At 47.6% G+C, this 21340-nt stretch overlaps 1 protein-coding gene across 4 annotated transcripts; it reads right to left on the bottom strand.

The window, feature by feature from the left end:
- Positions 1 to 289: 289 nt before the first annotated feature.
- On the bottom strand, positions 290 to 19785 carry CUNH2orf88 (chromosome unknown C2orf88 homolog). Of its 4 annotated transcripts, XM_054277995.1 has the most exons (4): positions 19744 to 19785; positions 18557 to 18631; positions 7199 to 7271; positions 290 to 3191 (listed from the first exon to the last, which is right to left on the bottom strand). In XM_054277995.1, exon 4 carries the CDS (start codon positions 3030 to 3032, stop codon positions 2769 to 2771), a length of 264 nt encoding a protein of 87 aa, XP_054133970.1. In that variant the 5' UTR covers positions 3033 to 3191; positions 7199 to 7271; positions 18557 to 18631; positions 19744 to 19785; the 3' UTR covers positions 290 to 2768. The 4 variants fall into 4 exon arrangements, with proteins under 4 accessions (XP_054133970.1, XP_054133971.1, XP_054133973.1 ...); XM_054277996.1 differs by lacking the exons at positions 18557 to 18631; positions 19744 to 19785 and adding an exon at positions 12251 to 12396; XM_054277998.1 differs by lacking the exons at positions 7199 to 7271; positions 18557 to 18631; positions 19744 to 19785 and adding an exon at positions 12425 to 12476.
- Positions 19786 to 21340: the final 1555 nt, after the last annotated feature.

Raw genomic sequence — 21340 nt, 5'->3', positions numbered from 1 at the left:
GCCGTCTCCCTGTTGTTTGCTTTCCATTTGCTGCACTTCCCTGAAGTGCCAGTGTCATGGAAAGCATCCTAAAGCAGCTGGAACTGGAGTGCCAGTGTCATGGAAAGCATCCTAAAGCAGCTGGAATTGCACTTGGGCCACTCTGGAGCTGCTGAAATCTTCAGGCACCAGCGAGGGCCGAGGTTGGTGGCTGCAGGTGAGGGACTGGCTGGGCCACCAAGCAGTTGGTGCTGAGTCACCCCGGGGGCAGCTGTGGGGCAGGCAGGGCAGCCACCCCACGGGGAGCAGCCACCCCACAGGGCAGCAGCCCCAGGGGCACGTTCAGGGTGCCTGGGTGACCCCTCCTCTGGGAAATGCCAAGTGTTGGTCACAGGGGATGCTCTGGTGGAACCTCAGCTGTGCTGTAACACTCTCTGCCTGCTGTTGGACTGTGCAGTGGCAGCCTGCCAGCTGGGAACTGCTCTCCAAAGGGCATCTGATATTCCTGAAGAGTGTCAGGTGCTAAGGCTACACCCAGAGGAAGGATTTGAGACGTGGCAACAGGAAGCACTGCAGCACCTCACTGTCTGTGAGTGCCTTGTACAAGGGCCAGGGCAGACCCACCTCAGGGTGCTCTGACAGCGAGTGCAGCTTTCTGCCTGCCCCTCACCTGCCTGGCCAACAATGGCTGTGCAGCTTTGGCTTTTTAATTTGAATTACTGTGGTTAGCACTGTTCACATTCTCAAGCCCACACTCGTGTTAGAAAGTTTGGCCCTTTTTTTTCTTTTTTGTATTAAAGCTTTATTTTAGCTCTAATAAGAATATTAATATTTTTTAATACTGAGGTTAAGCAATATCCAATTGATATGTACTGACTTGATCAGTGTTTGGGCTTTGCTTTCTAACTTCCACTAATATATGGAGGTATTTTAGAGTAAACAGTATGATCAAATATGTGCTGTAGAATTTGAAGGAGTGTCACTTATCAGGAGAATTTAAGTGAACCATAAAACCTTAGTCCCACTTTGCAAATGGCTTTGAAGACAACTACGTAACTTCAAAGAGCACGACATGCCAGCATAAGCTGATTTTGTTCCCTTTTCCAGCAAAAGCCTGAGAACAGCCTTAATGGCAGGTCACTGGGAATCCAGTCTGGTCACTGGGATTTAATGGCAGCCTTGTGCTGTGTCACACAGAAGCATTTTTCACCCTCCATTCCTGATAAAACCACTTCCCCATATAGGTGAATTTCAAATACCTAAGTTTGTGTCACAACATTTGCAAAAGAGCTCAATTCATGGACTGTCTTTCTACAGCATTTGACATTGCCCTCTTTCTGCTTGCTTCCCATTGCTTGAAAAATCATGCTTTGGATCATTTACTAGAACTATGTGTACCTTGTAAAAATAGTAACAGCTTTAGCCAGTATGGAAAGCATTTCTCTATAAAATGAAAACAAAATGGAAAACATTTTGATCTAGGAAAAAGAACTACGTCTTTTAAACTGGGCATCACAGAGAAAGGGACGAACAAGTGGTAAAAGCCAAGCTGTTAGAAGGCCTTCACTTTGTATAAAGCATCAGCAACATTGTACCTTTGGGATGAATGCTACAATCCATCGGTGTCCTGGTGTGTGTGTGGTGCACTGTGAGTGCAGTGGGTCCGGCTGTGAGCCCTGGGCAAGCAGGGAGCTGTGTGGGGATGCACTGGGGAGAAATGCAGCCCCTGAGCTTTGGGCCTAAGGCTTGGTCCCCAACTCTGCACTCAGGGCACTGCTCAGGGCTGGGGCTCCTGTGGCTCCTGCTGGCACTGCCATGGACAGCTTTTCCCGTGGGGAAGCAGCAGCCTGCAGAAGCTGAAGGAAGGTGTCCTATCCCAAGGGTGGTGCTACAGAGTGGAATTGCAGTGTAATGCAGGCAGAGCTGCCGTGAAGCAAACTGTCCTAAAGCACTGCCACACCTCTGAAGGTTCCTTTCACCAGTTACCAGCAGCAGTGTTTGCACATCTCTCTGGGTTACAGTAAAACAACAAAACCACATCCTTCCAAACCGGCACCCTAACACAAAAAACCCCAAACAAAACCAAAAAACCAAACAGCTTTGGTCTGAACACAGCACCAGATGTCATTAACCTATCTTACTGCAGGGTTTTAGAGACAAGCTCTCAAGCATTTACAGAAGCATCTGTTGATGATAATGCACTGCTTATTGACACTGGCACGTTTCTCACTGGTTCACTTCAATGGAAGGTGAAGAGCATCATCATCCAAATGGCTTCCTGAATACTACTGGGGTTTGCAAAGCGCCTCCCATCACCTTCATCATTTTGTGATTTTACAGATTTGGTTAGGTCACAGAATCAAAAGTAAAAAATTTATGATAGCAGTAACCTTTGCTACATGCACACCTTGATTTCACCTTAGGAAAATGCAGACAAATCACCAAGCACAGAGAGTTCATCTCACCTACAGACAGACCACTGATCTTTTATGCAGAACACAGAAATAATCCACGTTTTCCCCTCTGTGGCAGTGCTTGCAGAGGTGCAGGGCAGCCACAGTCTTCTCATCCTCCTTCTAACGCTGATTTCTGCTCACACCCAACATGTACAAAGACAGAGTACACTCAACACATGGCTGACAAGGAATGACACTTGATGGACAGGTTCTACCGCGATCCAAGTGGTTTGTTAGCAATCTAGGCTGAAAGGCAGATTTCTCAGGCTCTCCCTGCAGGCGCCTCCCCACGGCGGTGCCCAGGGGACAGCAGGGGCTGTGCTGGCAGGAGGCTCAGGGCACGTCGCTCTCGATGAAGGGGATGTCGCTGTACTTGCTCTCGGTCACCGCCCACTGTTTGACCGCCTGCTCCAGGATCTCCCGGGAGAGCCGGTGCGCGTAGTCCAGCACGGCGGCGCTCGAGGGGCCCTTCTCCTCCGCCTGCACCGCCAGCAGCGACGACTTCTCTCCGGCACAGCCCTCGCCGCCCGCCCCGATCCGCTCATCCTGCACGGCGTTGGAACCTTGGAAGGCAGCCTTGGATTTGATGCATCCCATGGTACATTGGAAAGTGCAGCTGCAAAAGTCAGTTCAGCAGCATGGTGGGATAACCTGGAAGCGGTTCCCTTGTTCGGTGCGGCGTCGCTGCTTCTTGCCGGTGGCTCCAGTTATTTTCAAAGAACAGGACATCTCCTTTTGTGCTTCTTCCGAGGAAATCTGTCAAAACAGTGTTTCATATAAAGGCAATAAATACGTTACCGTTCTCAGTGAGCTCAAAGGAAACGTAAATTCACTACAGGCGCTTGGAGAAGCGGCTTAAGTAAATCTCTGCCCAGCGTGCGTAAAATGTTTTTATCGGTAACATCCATCTACTACAAGTAGGCAAAGTTTGACCTGAATTCACGCTGCCTTTGAATGCAATTCCCACTACGGGATGTAGGCCATCTAGGAATGTAAAATCTTATAAAAAACGATAAAGTCTGTTTCTTCCAAGCTGACAATGCATTACCTTTCTCCTGAAAGTGCAAACAAATGCTGTTTCTCTCCAGGGACTGGTGCTGCTGGAAATAAACACCAAAACCACCCCAGAGCAGCACCACACAACCACCATAGCCAGAGTCCAATGTCATGGCTGTCACACGCCCTCTGGGCGCAATGACACTAATTCCCAGTGTCATTCTGCTGTTGCTGAAGGAGGCTGGAGCAGGGCAGCCACCAGAAGGTATTCACAAGGAACAAGAGCTGGTTTTGTTTTTTCCCTGGAGAGGGTAGGCAAAGCAGCAGCAGCCTGCTGTGATCAAGGCAGTTCCAACAGAGCCAGAGCACCATTCTCACTAGAGCAGGACGACTTTACACCCAGAGAAGGGACAGTGACCAACAAAACACCTGGCAGAGTCCTTTTCGAGCCCTCAAGATCCAGAATTGGTCAACTCCAAATATGGGTTTTTGTTTACTGGCCTACAAAGCTGTTTCTGGGGCTACTTCCTCTCAGGCAAAGCAGAATCTCACGCTACGCCTGACTTTGCCTGGCATGCGCTTACCCACTTATCAGAGTTAACAGACTGCCAGCCAAAATAAAGACTGCACAGCACAGAAACCAACTGTTCCCTGCAGCTTCACCCAATGACGTTGCACTAAGGTCAGCCAAAGTTAAAGATTTTTTGTAAATAGCCTTTGAAAACACAATCATGGCAAAGATGTTAAGCCTTATTTATTTCCTTTATACACTGGAGGAAATAGGGGCTCCAATCCAGTAACCTGATCACAGTCAAATATTTGCAGAGGAAATCAATCCCATTTGCAGGCAAATGGTGCTTCACAGGTAGGATGGGACTTCCCCAGTCTAGCAGTTGCCTCAGGAAAACCAGATCCCTGGGACAAGCTCCTGTCCTCTCTTTGCTGCTTCATAAAAACCACTGCTACCTGTTTGTAGGGCTGAAGTGCAGCACAGGAGGAGTGGCTGGCACTCCTGGCGGGAAGTCAGCCCTAAAGGGCTCCAGAAACCACCAGGTCCACACAAACAGTGCCACACCTTCAGCTGTGTAGCAGGACATTTCAGCACTGCAGAGGAAGGTTTGCAGACCAGCTCAGTGCAGTTCAGTGAGTCTCTTTGTGCACACTGACCTGTGCAGCACGTGCCCAGTGCTCTGGGACAGGCACTGTAGTCCACAGGCCTGGAACACAAACCCTGCTGCCAAGGGCTGACCTCTACTTGCAGTTTTACCCAACACAGAGGAGAGCCAAGCTATCAGATTTTTATTCCAATATCTCATCGTTAAATGTGTAAAGACTGGATGGATAACTTGTTATTAGATGAGTTAACAGCAGGATTCCCTTATTACACAAAAAACTACATTTATTTCTATGTCTATACCCATGTCTATCCATAACATACACTGATCAAACTTACCATGCCTCCAGACCAGAGGCCAAAGAGAGGCCTGAAAGCAATTCAGGCAGCTGAATAATTCAAAGCTTTAATAGTAATATCTTGTGCATGTCTAATTTCAATATTTACCATCAATAAAACATTAATACTAATCACTTCCACTTGCTTTTCTGGACAAATATGTAGATCCAAGAACATGGTAAAGAATCACTGGCAGCAGGTACCACCCAGCACTGCTGATGCCTGAAAGCTGCAGTCTTGATCCAGCCAAGGTAATACACAGCTGCAGTGTATTTTTATCAGAGTTTATCCTTGACACTTTCCTTAAAATAGACTTTTCAGATTTGGATGTTTTTATCCAAGTCTGGAGCTATAGTTTTCCTTTTTGGGTTTTTTTTTTTGAAGTTTTTTAATGGAGGTTTGTTAAATAGAAGCTATCTTTAGTTAGGATTTTATCATTGCTTTAATGCTTCCCGTGTGCAGCTGGAGATTTCTGTTAGGGGACACCAGCAGATGAGTTAGTGTCTAATGGAAAGGACAGAATGGGAGTAGAGGGAGGATAAACTTCTCCTTAAAGCAGGTAGGGAGAAATTCCCTGAGGTGAGCATCTTCCTCTGCAGAACTCACCACCTCTGCCTCTTCACCTGGGCCAAGCCAAACGTTCCTGAGACTGTCCTACACAGAGGACAAGTGGCTTTAAAGCTTGCAGACAGCAAGGCAATTCACAATACAATTCAACTGTTCCAAATGAGCTGAGCTTCAAAGCCAAGTTATGGACCCTAGTTTAAATTCTTGCCTGTTGCTCATTTCATTCTTTACAGAGCTCAGTACTTTCCAAGCCACTGAAGGGAGTGTTACAGTGCCTGGTCTACTGGAGTTAATAATTGCTGGCACAGAAATAATTGCAAATGAAGCTGCCCTCAACCTTCTGGCTGCTTCCTTGTTTTGCTGACAGCCCTTGCCTGCACACACATGGTGAAATGCTGTTTAAATCCTCTCTGCCTAACTCATCTCCAGAGTGTTAAGTTCTGACAGATTTTAACATCTCTACCTTTCCTCACAACACTCATACCCTGAGAGGGAAAAACCCAACAAATCAGAGCAGCTCATTTTACTCCCTGCTGCATCCTGTAACTGCACAAGGCCAAACTGTGTGACAGGAGCCTGCTTCTGTCAGTGCCCAAGCCCTGCTCTGTGCCCAGCTGTGCCTCAGACATCCCTGCAGGGATGGTTTGGGGCTCAGGCCAAGAGCTCTGCAGCTCCTCACGTGACAAAGCCGCTGGGCTTAGCTGGAGCCAGGGTCAGCGAGCTCTGCTTGCTCTGCTCACCCTCAAGCAGGAGCTAAAGCAGCACCATCAGAAACCAGAACTCATCTTCTCCTTTTAGAGACAGATTTTACAGTAGGTGAAATGCTGATTTATTCATCTGAAAAATACAGGCTACTAGTTGTGCTCCATTTTACTGGGTGCGCAGTCAAAATGTTTTTAAATGCTTCATTTAACTTCAGCACAACACTGTGTATGACTTTAATGGAAGTCTTGAAAACAATCAATTCCATATTGGAATTGGAAGTTCCCAAGGATAAGTTCAGAGGTTTTTTCACCTAATACTTTATTTACTGTGGTAATACTAGGAGAGAGAAAATTTTGAGGGGGTGGTAGCTGAACTCAGCAGGCACACTAGGGCTAAGCAGTCTCTTTGCCAGCCTGGCAAAGTGTTTCCTGCCAAGGTAAATTCATTTCTAACTACTGAAGGAAACAAAAAAAATGGTGAAAGGATGCCTGCAATTCACTATTAGACAATATGAAATAGAGGAAAAAAGCATTAATCACATAACTGCCATTTAAAAAAATAAATAGGATTTTAAAAAGCATTAAAATACTCAATGAAAATAACTGAAGAAAGGTAAATGTGCAATATCAAAAATTAAGGGTTTCACTGGCCTCTGGAATACACCAGCATAAGATGAAAACAGGCAGAAGAGCAAGTGTTTTGCTGTTATGCAACATCTGTAGCCATCATAAGCAGGTAAGTTCCTGCTGTCATCTACACGTTTTCATTCCATGAGAACCTCAGGAAAAAACCTTGAAGTTCAATCTAACGCTATAGGAAACTGCTTTCTGGAACACTTTATGTTACAACAGTCACCAGATTAAAAATAAGCCAAAGTTTTCAAAACAGCTTCAAAATGTGCAGCCTTGCCTAGCTGAAGGCAGCAAGTAATTCCTGCTGTGACAGAGCCAAACTTTTTGGTTCAAATGTGATTCCTCCTCCAGCAGGGAGCCTTTCAGCTTTCCCCTGGGATTCTGCAGGAGAAGCTCAGAGTGCCACTTACCAGAACCACGTCTGCTTCTAACAGGTTGTCCCCTCGTCCCCAGGAGAGCACAGACAGCTTCACGTCTGGGACTCTGCAAAGGGAACCCAGGAACAGAGCTTAGCACCCTCCAGGGTGTCAGGGGTGCACAATATTCACCAGCAAGGTGATGAATCTGTGGTGCTGGCCTTGCACAAGGCTGCCTGCCTTTTCTCCCAGAACTCAGAACTTGACTTTGACAAAGGTAAAAGGATGATACAGCACTTAATAAATTAGATTGAATGACAGGCTGCAACAATTTATACACAGCACCTAATGCTGGGCTCAGAGTGGGGCCACTGCTTGGGCAAGTGGCTCCTGACCATCTCTAGGATGCCAACCTCCTCCCACAGCAAGGCCAGGTCAGGGGGATTTCAGCAAGGATATGGGAAGGGTACTGTGCCCCATCTGTTGCCTAACCTCAAAAGTTCCCTCCTGTTTTCCCTTCTCCCTCTCAAAGCTTCTACTGAGACCTGGATCATCCAAGGACTCAGGGAGAACAATCAGACAATGACAGTGGTGCCATTAGCATGGAAACAATAAAGTCTGGAACAAAGCTATTCAAAGCTGGAGTTTGGGCAGGTGACCTACCTGCATCTGCACCTCTGAACTGCACCCAATCACTCTAAATATTGATACCCTCCATGTATTACAGAGAGGAACCCAGGACACCCCTCTCCCTACCAAGGTGGGCTCAGCTTGGATCCTCTCAGCTGTGAGCAGAGCAGCAGCACACAACTGGCAAAGGCATGAATCATTCACTCAGTGCACAGCATCCCCTCCATCCCTGCAGGACTCTGAGCTCCCTGTGCAAAGCAGCCCCAGGCAGAGGCTCCCAGAGCAGTCCAACCCACCAGGCCTTCAGTTCTGCTCTCCTGAACATCCAGCTTCCTGCAAATCCTACACAGGAGATGCACTGCCTGACGTTTATTAGAACAACTCATCATAGGAAAAGGAAGGTTTAAACAGCTACAGTTACTTTAAGACAAACACAATACCAAAGATTCTGCTGCCTCAGGCAATCACTGATACCCAAATATCCCAAAACAGCTCAGGACATGAAAAGCAGAAATGGAGCTCTCATTGCTCTCAGAGCCATCCCCTCCCTCTCCTGTCGCTTAGTGCCAACAAGAGATAAGAGCTACAGATTGGAAAAGGCTGCATGCAGCAACTGCAAACAACTGCTGTGCAGGATTAGCATGGAAGGGAAAGTTTCCTGGTTATCTCAAGGAAAGTCCTGGAATTTCAAAGGCTTGGGTTTTTCCCTCTCCATGGCCAGAATTGATAAAGCCTTTCCAGGCTTCTAAGCCAGTTTCTAAATGAATGGGAGAATAATACATTTGCTTTTCCAAATCAGGCAGACTTCTAGTTTACTTTAACAGTTTTTTCAATGAGAGAACAGCTGATCACAGAATCATAAATTTGGTTTGGTTGGAAAAGCCTTTCAGATCAAGTCCTATCCATTATCCCAGCAGTGCCACGGCCACAGCTGAAACTCGTCCCTAAGGGCCACATCTGCACATCCTGGGCATCCTCTCAGTGAAGAATCTTTGCTAACACCCAAACTAAACCTCTCCTGGCACAACCTGAGGTAATTTTGTCTGGATCTATTGCTTGTTACCTGAGAGAAGAGACTGAGCCCCACCTGCCTACAAACTCCTTTGTCACAGTACTGAGTTACTTAATGGAAGCAATTTCCATGTCAAATTTCATCTCTCAAGCACTTTAGCAATGCAGTTAAGGAACATGAAAATCTTCAAACTAGAGGGAAAAACAAGAGAGAAGAAAATGTTTCTTTTTACTTCACTTTGTGATTTACATGCACAGTGCAAGTGGGGTGTTTTTGCTGCTAAATAGTACAGCTGTGTCAATGTGAGTTTTTATGCTGAGAAACTCTGGAAATCTAAAACTAGTACTGACTTAAAATAAAAATTAAAAAAGGCAAAAGCCCCCACAAAATCAAGAAACAGTCTGACCCCTCTCCAAGACACACAACCACAGAAACCAGGAACAAAAACAAGTGCTTTCTGCCCTATTCTAGCAATCTTACCCAAGCTTTGGGAGCAGCAAACCAAGATGAAACACCAAAAGAAGCCTTTGAGTGAAAATACCAGTAGTTCAGAGAACAGCAATGCCAGTAGGTACAGCCCTCAGCAGCCACAGTGTTATTCCTCATGCAGGAAGAAGAAGTCTTGTTAAAAGCAAAGAACACTGTGTGCTTGGTAGCTGTCTAATTTCATGAAAGTAAAACTGTACCCAGTTGGCCTGTCCTGAAATCCTCCCTCCAGTGCAGCAGTTTATTCACCAGAGCTGCACACACAGTGTGAGTGCCTCTGCCCAGCAACACAGCTCAGGGGGCAGCCCAAAGGCCATGGGAGAACAGGATGCTAAAAGCCTCTTACAGGTTCTGTTCATATTTTACCTCAGCTGCTTGTCCAAACAGCTGTATAGGCTGCTGTCAGTCCAAATTTGGACAGAAATGCTTACAATGTATTGATGGATTTTCCCCAATTTCTCAGAACACATGCATGCACCAGTACAGACTCTGCCATGGACAAGAGGGAACATTAATTTAACTACCCCCACAGGAGCAGGAGAAGGATGCCTACCATTGATGGAAGCCTGCTTTCTAGGTGGGTAACAGTGAACCAATGGATTTCCTTACCAAGAAAGGCCTTGGAGTGAGGCTGGAGAAGAAAGGGCATGAAGAAGATTCAAGGCTTCTCAGAAACTCCATCTGCAGGAAGTTTAGTCAAGGTTTAAGGAACCCAACTACAGAAACTATAGAGGAATGCCTTTGGAAGGGAAAGCTAATAGTGATAGAGGAGATCCAAAATTCTCCAAGATCCCAAATGCAAAATAATGCTCAAAACTGGTAAGTGAACAGAAACAAAATAGCAGAAACAGATATAAAGTTTTTGATCTATAGGTACAGCTTTTTCCTTGCCCTGCATCACACCAGAGGATGCAGGTCCAACACTTCTTTCAGCAAAGCCCACAGCTCTTGTAATTATCAGCCCTTCCTATCTGTACTAGCTGCAAATCCACAGTCTAGAGACCATCCCCACAGCAGGGGAAATCACAAAGCACACCAGCAAAGGTGTCAGAGACACTGGCCAAGTCCTACACTGAGGTCAGACTGCTGTAAGGCAAAGCCCTGGGCCCAGACAGAGCAGCCTCTTGGTTTATTACAGTGCTGCAACACTGTAACCAACTAGAGTGGAAACAGGAATTTTCCTACATATACCACAAAACTTCATCCCAACAACTCCATTATGCAGTCACAGCCTCCCTACCAACAGTCGTCTTCAGGACCACATTGAGACATTGAGCTGTTAACTCTGAGACTAAGGCTCAGGATCCAGCCTGGTTTGTAAAAGTGCATCACTGTCCTCCACAGGTGCCTGGCAGAGACAGAGCTGCAGACAATGAAAAGGGATGCACAAATCCTTACGAGCAAGAAAAGCCCCTCCTGCAGCTCTTGCTGGCTGCTGCCCAGCCTGGGGATCCTGCCAGCAGGAGCTGAGGAGCAGCAGCAGCGGCGAGAGCAGCCGATCGGTGTCTCAGGCTGACAGGGTCGGGCTTTATTGTAGCGGCTGTCACAAGATTCAACCACGAACATATGGAGCTGCAGAGCATAAGGTATGAATGAGGGACACTGCCTGCCTTTGTGACACCCTCAGGAAGCTGAAGGCTCCGCTGGAGTAACACAAATGAAAGTCAGAAGGAAGGAGACGGTCAAGATCTGCCCAAGATGAACCACAGAAGAGCACAATAAAGGCAGCACACAAGCCCATTCTGCTCTTTAATCTCCAGAAGCCCATTATAAAAAGGGAAATGGGAATTAGGAATGCACCAGGAAAGCCATCTTTCCACATCTCACATAAGAAGGCACAGGAAAACACAGCCCCACATTTTAAATCACAACTATATTACTACTGACTCACACAAACTGAGGAGTAAGAGGACAAAGTGAGGAGCAAACAACCAGATGCTCCAGCTGCACAAAAGCTGCCCCAAATTGCAACAAAGAACTATGTCAGCCTTAAAAACCACTCTGTCTCACGGCTCTCCCCCGGTATTTGGTTCCTTGAATTCCACCCCTCCTGATGTGCCAGCTCCTGCTCCCAGCATTGCCGCCTTCGCGCCTGGCAGCGGGAAGGGCCGGGAGCCAGGCGAGGCAGCCGCGCCCGCACAGCCCTGTCCCCCGGACCCTGCCCACGGAAACACCTTGTCCCCAGGGACAGGAGCGTCCCGAGGCTCTGCCCAACCCCTCGGGCAACTTGTACCAACCAAGGTGATTTTAAAGCAAGAACGTGCCCAGCAGAACGCGATGTTCACAAGAAAACTAATTTGTATGTAGTTGAAGGTTAAAAATGCCACTTTGTTAAGCCTACAGGATAAATCTCTACATTTTTTCCTTTTTTAAAATTACTATATTTAGAAACCTAATTTGGACTGCTACTTACTGAACTATGAGAAAGCATAAAATATTTCTAAATGTTTAAGAATTTTTACCATGATGAGTCCTGCATTATTAAATCTGTATTTTATAACACGCCAAATGAAGATAACCTGCTCTGTATAAGAGTCAGTGTGGAAGCCTGGAAAGATGCTCATGGCAAAGCAGGGGCTGACAGACCCTCACATCACCTCGGCCGGCAAACACAGCAGCCTCACGTCTTTCCCACAGCAGGAACAGCGCCTGGAGAGAACCAGCCACGCCGTTCACCTTCCCACTCCGCATCTGTCTCACTGCTGTCCGTAGCACCACCTTTCCTCAGGGTGCCCAGCGGGAGCGGCACCTTCGCTTTGCTCAGTTCGGAGGAGTCGGCGGCCGGCACCTCGCAGCGAGAGGACGGGAGGAGCAGGACAGCAGCACCGCCGGCTGTCCGGGCAGACCCCAGCTCAGAGCCCGGCTCCGTCTCCCCTCTCCCCGAGGCCAGCGCTGCCCACGGCCCCGCGGGTGCGGCCGCGCATCCCCGCTCCCTCCCGGCCCCGGCGCGGCTCGGGCCGATGGAGCCGGGCACATACCGGCGCGGCGGGGCGGTGTCCGTGCGAGCAGCGTGCTGGAAGCGTGGCCCCGCCGCGCACGGTCCCCGGCCGCCGGGCTGCCCCTTCCTCCGGCGGTGCCCGCGGGATCCGGCCCTCGTCCCACCGACGCCGCCGCCTCCTGCGGGCTCCTGCACGGCAAAGACGCAAACCCACCGTCAAAGTCCATGCCGGAGCGCTCCCGGCCCCGCCCGGCCCCGCGGCGCTCGCACAGGTAGCGCCGGGAGGGCCCCGCGCCCGCCGCCGCTCCCGCCGCTCCGCCGGGCGCTCCCCGCCCTCCCCGGGGCGGCGGCGGCGGGGCCGGGCGGGGCCGGGGGCGGGAGCGCCGCCGAGCCGGGAGCGGCGGTGCCGCGGCCCCGACCCGGCCCCCGCCGGCACCTGAGCCCGGCCCGCAGCCCCCGAGCGGCCCCGGCCTCGGAGCTCCCGCCCCGCCCCAGCGCCGGCACCGGCCCTGCCATTTAAAATAAGGGAAAAGGGGAAAATCACCCAGGCAGGAAAGGCGCCGCTCATTGGCTTCTCCTCCTTTAAATCCTCCTCCCTCTCTACTCGGCCCTAGTGAGGCACATCTGGAGCGCTGCGTCCAGGTCTGGGCTCCTCGGTACAGAAAACACCAGGAGCTGCTGGAGAGGGTCCAGCAGAGGGCACAGAGACGATGAGGGATCTGGAGCACTCTCTCACAAGGAGAGACTGCGGGAGCTGGACCAGTTTAGTCTAGAGGAGAAGAGATGGAGAGCGGATCTCATCATTACATATAAATAACTCAAAGGCAGCTGCCAAGAGGATGGTGCCAGACTCTTTCCAGTGATGCCCAGCAACAGGGTGAGAAGCAGTGGCCACAAACTAAAACACAACAAGTTCTACCTCAACATGAGGAAGAACTTTACACTGAGGGTGCCAGAGCACTGGAACAGTTTCCCAGTGAGGTGGAAGAGTCTGCTTCTCCAGACACATTCCAAACCCACCTGGGTGCATTCCTGTGCCCCTGCTCCAGGTGACCCTGCCTTGGCAGGAGGCTGGATGCTCTCCAGAGGCCCCTTCCAACAACCCTAACAGTTCTGTGATATGTGGAAAAGATGTTCAAAGAATGGAGTTGCCATATAAAAGCTTAGGGCCATCACCACTGCGTGTTCCCCTCAGCCCTGGGACAGCTCTGAGGTGCCAGAACACATTGAGCACCAAGGACTGGCGAGCTTTAAAGCAAAGAAAACAGTGGAAAAGACTGGGGGAGAGGCCTGGGTAATGCTTCTCTGATTTTATCCAGTCAGACAGCATCAAATAATGTACCAGCACCGAGAAGTATTCATTATACCAAAGCTTTTTAGGAAACATCCCCATTCCAAAGGAAAGCTTCCAGAATGAAAGCTGAGCAAACTAAAATAGCATTTTCAATTTTTCAAAAATAAAAGCTATGCTAAAAATGAAAACTATTTCGTAAGAGAGGCTGCACACAGATACCCTGGGTAAAGCATTCCTGCTTTTGGGGAGTTCTTGACATCCAAACTACTGTACAATACACATGAGCATGCCTGGGCATCCCCTCTGGGAGGCTGTCACAGAGCTCACATCTGGCTGGGGCTGGCAAACAGCACCCCAGGACTCACAGGAGTCCCCTGGCCCTGATGGGGACAAGCCTGGGGACACAAGGCTCATGCTGGCCCTGGCTTGTCCTACAGCAACAGGCTAAAAGCCAGGGATGCTGCAGGGCTGGGCACTGTGCTCGAGCCCCTCACTGCAGTCAGCGCTCACTTTCAGTGCCTGTGCTGGGCTCTGGCTAGGTCTCCCATCTATTTAGGCAGGTTTTATAGAATCAGAGAATCATTTAGATTGGAAAGGACCTCCAGGGTCATCAAGTCCAACTGATAACCTGGCACTGCCTTGTCCACCACATCCCAAAAACATGTCCCTTAGTGCCACACCTATGCAGCTTTTCAATACCTCCAGGGATGGTGCCTCCACCACTGCCCTGGGCAGATTGTTACAATGCTTGGCCATCCCTTTGATGAAGAAATTTTTTCTAATATCCAACCTAAACCTCTCCTGGCACGACCTGAGGCCATTTCCCCTGGATCTGTTGCTGTTATTTGGGAGAAGAGGCCAAGCCATCTCACTGCACCCTCCTTTCATGTAGTTTTAGGGAGCAATAAGATCTCCTCTGAGCCTGCTTTTCTCCAGGCTGGACACCCCCAGCTCCCTCAGCCCCTTCACCCAGCTCTGTTGCCTGCTCCTGGGCACACTGCAGCACCTCAATGATCATTGCCAAGCAGGTCTCCAGCTGTCAAGTAGGTTTCTAACACATTTCCAGTCAGTCATTGCCTTGCCAAGGAATTTCTTGCAGTGCTTTCAAAGCCAAAGAAAACACTGCACTGGTAACATTCATCAAGGGAAGCACCACTGTAACTGTAGCTGCTACTCACAGATTATCCATTGCATGCTGGAGGGGCTGTGCAGGGCAGGCAGAGCCAGGGGATGGACAGGTACACAAAAATAAGAACAACATCCCTCTGCTCCTCCAGTGGCTGGGAAACCCTCCCTAGCCTGGAAAGCTGGGGGACAAGGAGCAGGCAGCCACCCCTGCACACACCACAAACAAAATCCAGCAGCTCCTTGTACAAAAGCACTGCTGCCACAGCTGTTGTGACCACCCAACAACAGCACACAATATTGCACTCATTACTTGCAAACAGTCCACCTGTGAATTAAAAACCCCTCATCTTTTACTAATTACTGCCTTGGGGCCTGGAGAAAGCGTTGTGCTGCCAAGTGCTGGATGCAGGGTTTGTACACACTGTGTGTGCTGTGTCATTTCATCTAGCTCTAATGGGAACCATGCTCCCTTAGAGACCAAAGGCAGAGTTTCTGGGGCTGGGGTGCAACAGGAGACCAAAGCTCAACCCTAGCAGCAGTTCCCAGGTCCTTACAGGTGTGATTTTTAAGTGACAAGTTGCCCAGGCAGGATTAAGCCCCTTGGGCACTCAGCAGGGGCTGCAAGGGTTTGCAGGGGCAGGTCTGAGGAGCTTGACCCAAAACCTGTTAAAGCTGGCGACACTGTGCCCTCTGATTTCAAGGAGCATTGACTTGGGACCTGGGCAGATCTTGTGCAAATCTGTTTTAGCTCATCTATAGGTGGCCAGAGGAGAAAATCAAATAAACTCCTGGCCATGAGAATTAAAACAAGACCAAGTACTGGAAAGGCACAGTCACCTTGCATTAACACAGTGGTATTGCTACAACAGTGACTTTTAAACTACATCCTGTTTTTAAACAACAATTTTGTAACTAAATGATAAATATCTTTGTATAGGCTTATGCCTACTGTGGTCTTTATTATTCTAGCCTGGTTTCTAATGCAAGTTTCTACTTTTATCTTCAGCTTTTAAATTAATGCAGCTCCCACTGAGCAACTTGGTGCCGTGGGGCAGACATTCCACAGGCTGCAGGCACAGCTGGTGCCTGCCTGGATCACTTCACTGCATCCCAATAAATAACAGTCTGGTCTAGTGCACTGCTCATCTCCTGTGCCACCACCCAACAACAAGCCTTGGCCTGAGCAGCAGCACCTCAGTGTCATGTGGCAGGGACAGGGAGCTAACAGAGGGAGATACATGTGACAAGAATCTCGAGCCCATATTTATTTCTGGGTGTCAAAACAGATTTAATATTTCATTACCTTTCGAGTTTGCAAGACAGCTGATTATGTTGGGCTGAGGCAAAGCAGTCAGTGTTTTTAAATGCAGAGCATCCATTTGAAATGACTACAGCCAGGCACAGGCTAGGCAGTCAATGAAATATTTAGCTGGTAAAGCTTTTCAGTGTGCAAGGCTGAGGCCAGACATGGGTGCTGTGATGTTGAAAACCACAATACCCAAATCTGAGGTGCCCCAGCCCTCAACATGGAGGCCTCAGAGGTGCAGCAGTTGCCCAAGGAGTGGGGCTATGGGGCTTCAAGGTCCCCACCCTGCACCAGGGTGCAGGAATCCCTGCTGGGCATGGACTAGCTTGGGAGGGCACAGGCATCAAAGCCTTTCCTGCAACTCAATTTGCCAGATAATGCTGCCTCTTGCACCCTTCTCCCAAATTCCAGTGAAAGCATTTTCCTGTAGGGGTTAGGAAGGCACTCTCCCCTTCAGAAGAAATAGTTTTAAAGCAAGTTTGACTTTTTGCTGTCATAAAACCTGGTATTTATTTTATTAGCTATTTTTATTCGTTATTTGCTGATTGAAGTTTGCTAGTTTTTCCTATAATATTGCCCAAACTCTCTAAATTCTTGGCATGCCCTGCTTTGTGTGCACATGTTCGCCCCAGAGTGATGTGAATGCAGCACCAATCCAGCTGCCATGAGGGAAACTGGTGCAAACTGAACCACAGAAGTCAGGGAATGGTGTTAGCACTGGAACTGCTGGAATGGTACCCAGACTGGATGGTTCAGCTCTGCTGAAGCTTCAGAGGAACCTGGGTAAGAAACTGCTAACCTACTTCTTTTGGGTCAAAATTTGTCACTTAACAACCTCTGCACCAGATGGCAAAGTTTTAATGAGTTTGTCCAAGGGTAACAGAATAAATGAAATCTGATTTCTCTCCCTCTGACACAATTTCACAGTTCCTGCCCTTGCTACCCTTCACAGTTCCTCCACATCTGTGAACCCCTCTCCAAGCCTTCAATTCCTCTTCTCTGTCTCACACACCCACAATACCCTACTCTCATTTCTGGACTACTCACATGCACTTCTGCCTCAGCTCCCTCCCATATCACCTGTAAATTGTGCCCAATTTCCAGTAACCCCAGCTTTCTTCCACATCTTCTGACCTGAGCTGTGTGGTTGGCAGCAGTAGCACCTGCTCAGGTTTTGCCAAGGTGCTGCTCAGATGCTCAGTCCATCAGTCCTGCTCACCACAGCTGCTGGGTCAGATTCTCCCTGCCTTTCCAACAGAAAGCAGAGAAAACACAATCAACCATTTTTCCCAAGCAGTGCTTAAGTTCATTTAAGAACCCACTGACAACCCACTGATGTGGCATTCAAAAAAGGACCACAAAACTCCATTAATTTATCCAAATCCAACCACCAATTCAATCCCTAGTCAGAGGTCACTGGCTGAAACACTTGCTCTGTTTCTCAATGCATTTTTTAACTACTGAGGCACATATTTCTAATTCAGCTGAGGAGTTAAAGGGAAGCCATGACAAGCACTCTCTGCCCCAGGAGCTCCCCCAGCATGCCCACAGCATCCCACGTGGTGACTTTACCAAATCTATTTTTACATGCAGTAATCTACCAACTGCATGGGTTGGAAAATGTTGCACAGTCTGACAAGAATCAATATAAAGTATAAAGAGGTATAAAGCCCTGAAAATTTTTGTTATTGACTAAAACCTCCCAATAATCCAAAAGTCTTGAAGTTGTACCTGATGTGCTGTGAATACCTTCTAATAAGTGCTTTGGTAGTTTCAGAATCAAGCCCATGATGCAAAGAAGGTCACTGCAACACAGCATTATAGACTAAGGAACCACTATGTAAATAAAGGCTCTATTTTCAAAAACTTTGTGCATGGGAAAGGTGTTCTTTTCCTCAGCTATGGATTTTTCTTTTTTTTGCCTAATTCTTCTCTCATTATACACCACCCTCAGCTGCTCTTGCTGTTCTACACACAACCAAGATTTACCAAAGTCTTTTCTCAGAGCTTTTATTCTCTTAAAAATATTTCCTTGGTGTTTGCAACCAAGTTGATGAAAAGTAAGGACAAATATGATTGCAGGAAGCCCCAGCACATGCCATGGCAGTCCCTCAGTGCTGCCCTAGTTTTCAACTCTGTTACTACCAAAAGTACATGACAGTGGGGATTGCATGACTGCTCCAAACCTTAGGGCACAACATTGATTTCTAGATCATGATTATTTTTGGAATGCCCCATCCTCCTGCTCTCAAAAAAAGGTTTGATAGCTTTTACATTTAAGTTAAAATACAATAGAATATAAAGGTAAAGTCTAATTACACTTTCTTGTATGAAGAGATCCTGAATATTTAAAATAAGTTTAACACATTGCTATTAGTTTTACTTCTTTTGGTGTTGGCTGGATGTGCATATACTGTTATAACTCAAAGGAAAAACACAAAATCAGTGTGTACACTGAACTCTGTACCCATTAAAGAACTCCCAGCACTTTGTGATTATCACAATGAGTCATTTGGGGAAGGACTTGGTTTTCTTTCGTTTTTTTTCTTTTTAATGATAAAATACCTCATTTAGCAGCAGAATTTGAAGAACATGCTCAGTTTCACTCATGTACTTACACTTCAGTGTGTCCTGCAGGACTTCATTGGACAGGGGCTGAGTTGCAGAAATTCATTTCATCCACTCAGCAACACCTGTGCAAAGATATTTAGAACTGCTTAAGTCACCGTATTTGCAAAATTTTCCAGGAAAAAACCCCAACATTATCTACTTAGAATTTATCTCAGATGCTTAGATGCTTAAAAATGTGCTAAGAAGAGAATTATGACAAAGTTGCACTATAAAAGGCACTCTGCTCAAAAAAATGAGATAGAAAAAATGCCCACATATTCTCCCATAGAATAACCTATAATTAGCATCAAAGTAAAAAAGAAGAAACCAGAATCACAGAATGATTTAGGCTGGGAAGCTTCTAAGCTAATCAAGAAGAGGATTAAAATAAATGACACATTTCTACACAGCACAAATGTTTATCCAACTGAATGTAATAGTTGTTAGATCCCGTTGTCTCAATTTGTGTAATTAATCCAGAAATTATTAGAAAATTTTTAATGGAAATCTACTTGGGCAAATTTAGGAATCTTTAAAATTAAATTTTTGCTCTTGGGGCTTTCCAGGTTTTGTGTCCTGCAATGGATAGTGGTGCTGACTCCCTGGGACTCTCCAAACTCTCCCCAAGGGCAGTGAGGTCAGTGTCTCTGAGTTACCTCAGAGCAAAGACACCCAAGGAATCCAGAAGCAGACAAGAAATTGAGAATTAATTCTGATTGGAGATGACAGTTTTCCAGAAGAGGGGAATTTCTTCCAGCAGGGGGAGATTGCAGTGAGCCCAACCTGGGCTCTGCCCTGCCAGAGGAGTGCAGCCTGCTCCCCTGCTCACAGTGGCCTCGGGTGATCTCGAGGCCACAGCAAGAACTGGGGTTGTTTTTCCCTAAGAAACCTTTCTGCATGATGGCTCCTTCTGTGCTGTCCACAGAAACTGGGTGCTAATCACCACAGCAGCCCTGCACCTTCACTGTGGAGCAAAACAGAAAGAGCAGCAATAACCTCCCCCCCTGGGAGCTCTGTCTGGGGAAGAGGCAGCTACAGCTTTTGTTCAGTTTATGGAACTGCAGATTGTGTTTGGCAGGAGGTCAGCAGTGAGCCTGAGCATGCACTGGCTATGAGAGGCAAAGTGCACACCCAGGGCCCAGCAGCAGCCCTGGTGTGCTTTACACCAGCCTGTGGTACAAACTCAGGCACTTACCTCCTGCTCAGCAGAGACCATCCCTATCCCATGTGCAGGGCTGGAAAACAGAAATAGATAGAATAAATACCAAATCTTATTCACGTTTTTTTCAAATAAGGAAGTATATCAGCCACAGAATATTCCTGATTTATATGCAAGACCTCTTTTACTTCATTTTTTATCAGTACCTAACAGCACCAAGGCATGAAGCCTAGGCAGACATGCAAACTGCAGCCCTGGAAAACCCAGGCAGCAGCACAGCAAGAGGATTAACCAAACATGAGGCATTAGAATATTGCAAAGAGGATCAAAAGAGATTTGTGACTGAAAAGCCACCCACCAGAATTACAGTCAGCTGAGAAGCTGGTCTGAGAGAAAGTGGGTAAATGCTTTGCATTTAGATGTCTCCTAGAATAAACTTAAACTTTAGGATGTGCACTGCAATACAACACCAGATCAGGCTTCCCTGCAACAAGGAGCTGCAAACAAAGCCACCCTCTTTCTGCACTGAAAATCAGAGCTTTGTGGCAGTCAGATATTAACTGGAAAAAGGCAAGAATCACATTGAAATATGGTCGCTGACACGCCTAAAACAAAGAGCCCTGAGGGCAGCAACAAAGCAGTAGCTGAACAAAAACTGCCATACAAAAGGAAACAGTACAGAGAAGTAAGAGGAACTTAAGGCTTAATCTTGCCATAACAATTCCTTCTCCAAAATAAAAATCACTGTTGGTGTTCCCACTCCAAAATTATACTAAAATTAATTATTAAACAGGAAATGGCCTCCCAGCAGAGATAAAGACAGACATCACTGCAGGCGAGGTTGTGGATCAGCAGAGCAGTGACACTAAAACCCTGCTCCCACCAATTTTGTGACATCTGTGGACATTAATGTACTTAATGTAGGGAAGCCATGTGTTTCAGAGCAATGTTGTACCCACGTCTGCATCTCCAATTTTCACACTGAGATCAACATTATTATGAGCAACAACAACTTCCTTTTCCTCCTCCTCTGCTTTGCTTTCACAGCTTGCTTTGGCTGCACCTGCCTATCTTTATGTCCATCCATAAATCTTTCCTCCTCCTCCTTTCTTTAGATCCAGCGGGAGATGGGAGGGCATGAGCAGGCAGGTGGGTGTGTGGCTGTTAACTGAACTTAACCCACCACATTATTTCATCCCAGCTTGGCTAAGAGTAAGGCATCCTGCCCCTAAGAACTAGTTCTTCATGTGTTTTTAAGGACAAGGCCAAAGATGATGAACGGGTGTGAAATGCAGAGTTTTTCCTAGTACCTACATCAAGTCCCCAAACCACCTTTCTCTATCAGATCAGTTTCTCCACCTTGAAAGATTAAGCAGTACAAACAGGTGGAGAGATGCTGCCTGAGAGCAGTGGGGATGGCTTTTGCTGCTTTAAGAGCCTGGCCCACTTCTGTCAATGCTCCTGCAGGGCAGGCCTGCATCCCCCCTGGCTCTCAGGGGTATCACAGGCAGCCCATGGAGGGAGCACCAAAGGCTGCTCTGCCATGCAGAACTGGGCAGCGTGCTCAGGAGGTGGGCAATAAAATAAAACTGGCTCCCTTTGAGCACAGCACAAATGGATTTTCCAATGAGCC

The sequence above is a fragment of the Melozone crissalis genome, unplaced genomic scaffold (genome assembly GCF_028551555.1).
Source record: "Melozone crissalis strain CALT ecotype California unplaced genomic scaffold, PUWL_Pcris_2 ptg000023l_1, whole genome shotgun sequence".
In the NCBI taxonomy this organism is placed as follows: domain Eukaryota; kingdom Metazoa; phylum Chordata; class Aves; order Passeriformes; family Passerellidae; genus Melozone; species Melozone crissalis.
The sequence above is the reverse complement of the archived record's forward strand: the minus strand, read 5'-3'. Positions and strand labels throughout refer to the sequence as shown.

What these genes read in the sequence shown, in the direction of transcription:
- CUNH2orf88 (XM_054277995.1), bottom strand. Translation starts at nt 3,032, where the DNA reads ATGGGATGCATCAAATCCAAGGCTGCCTTCCAAGGTTCCAACGCCGTG.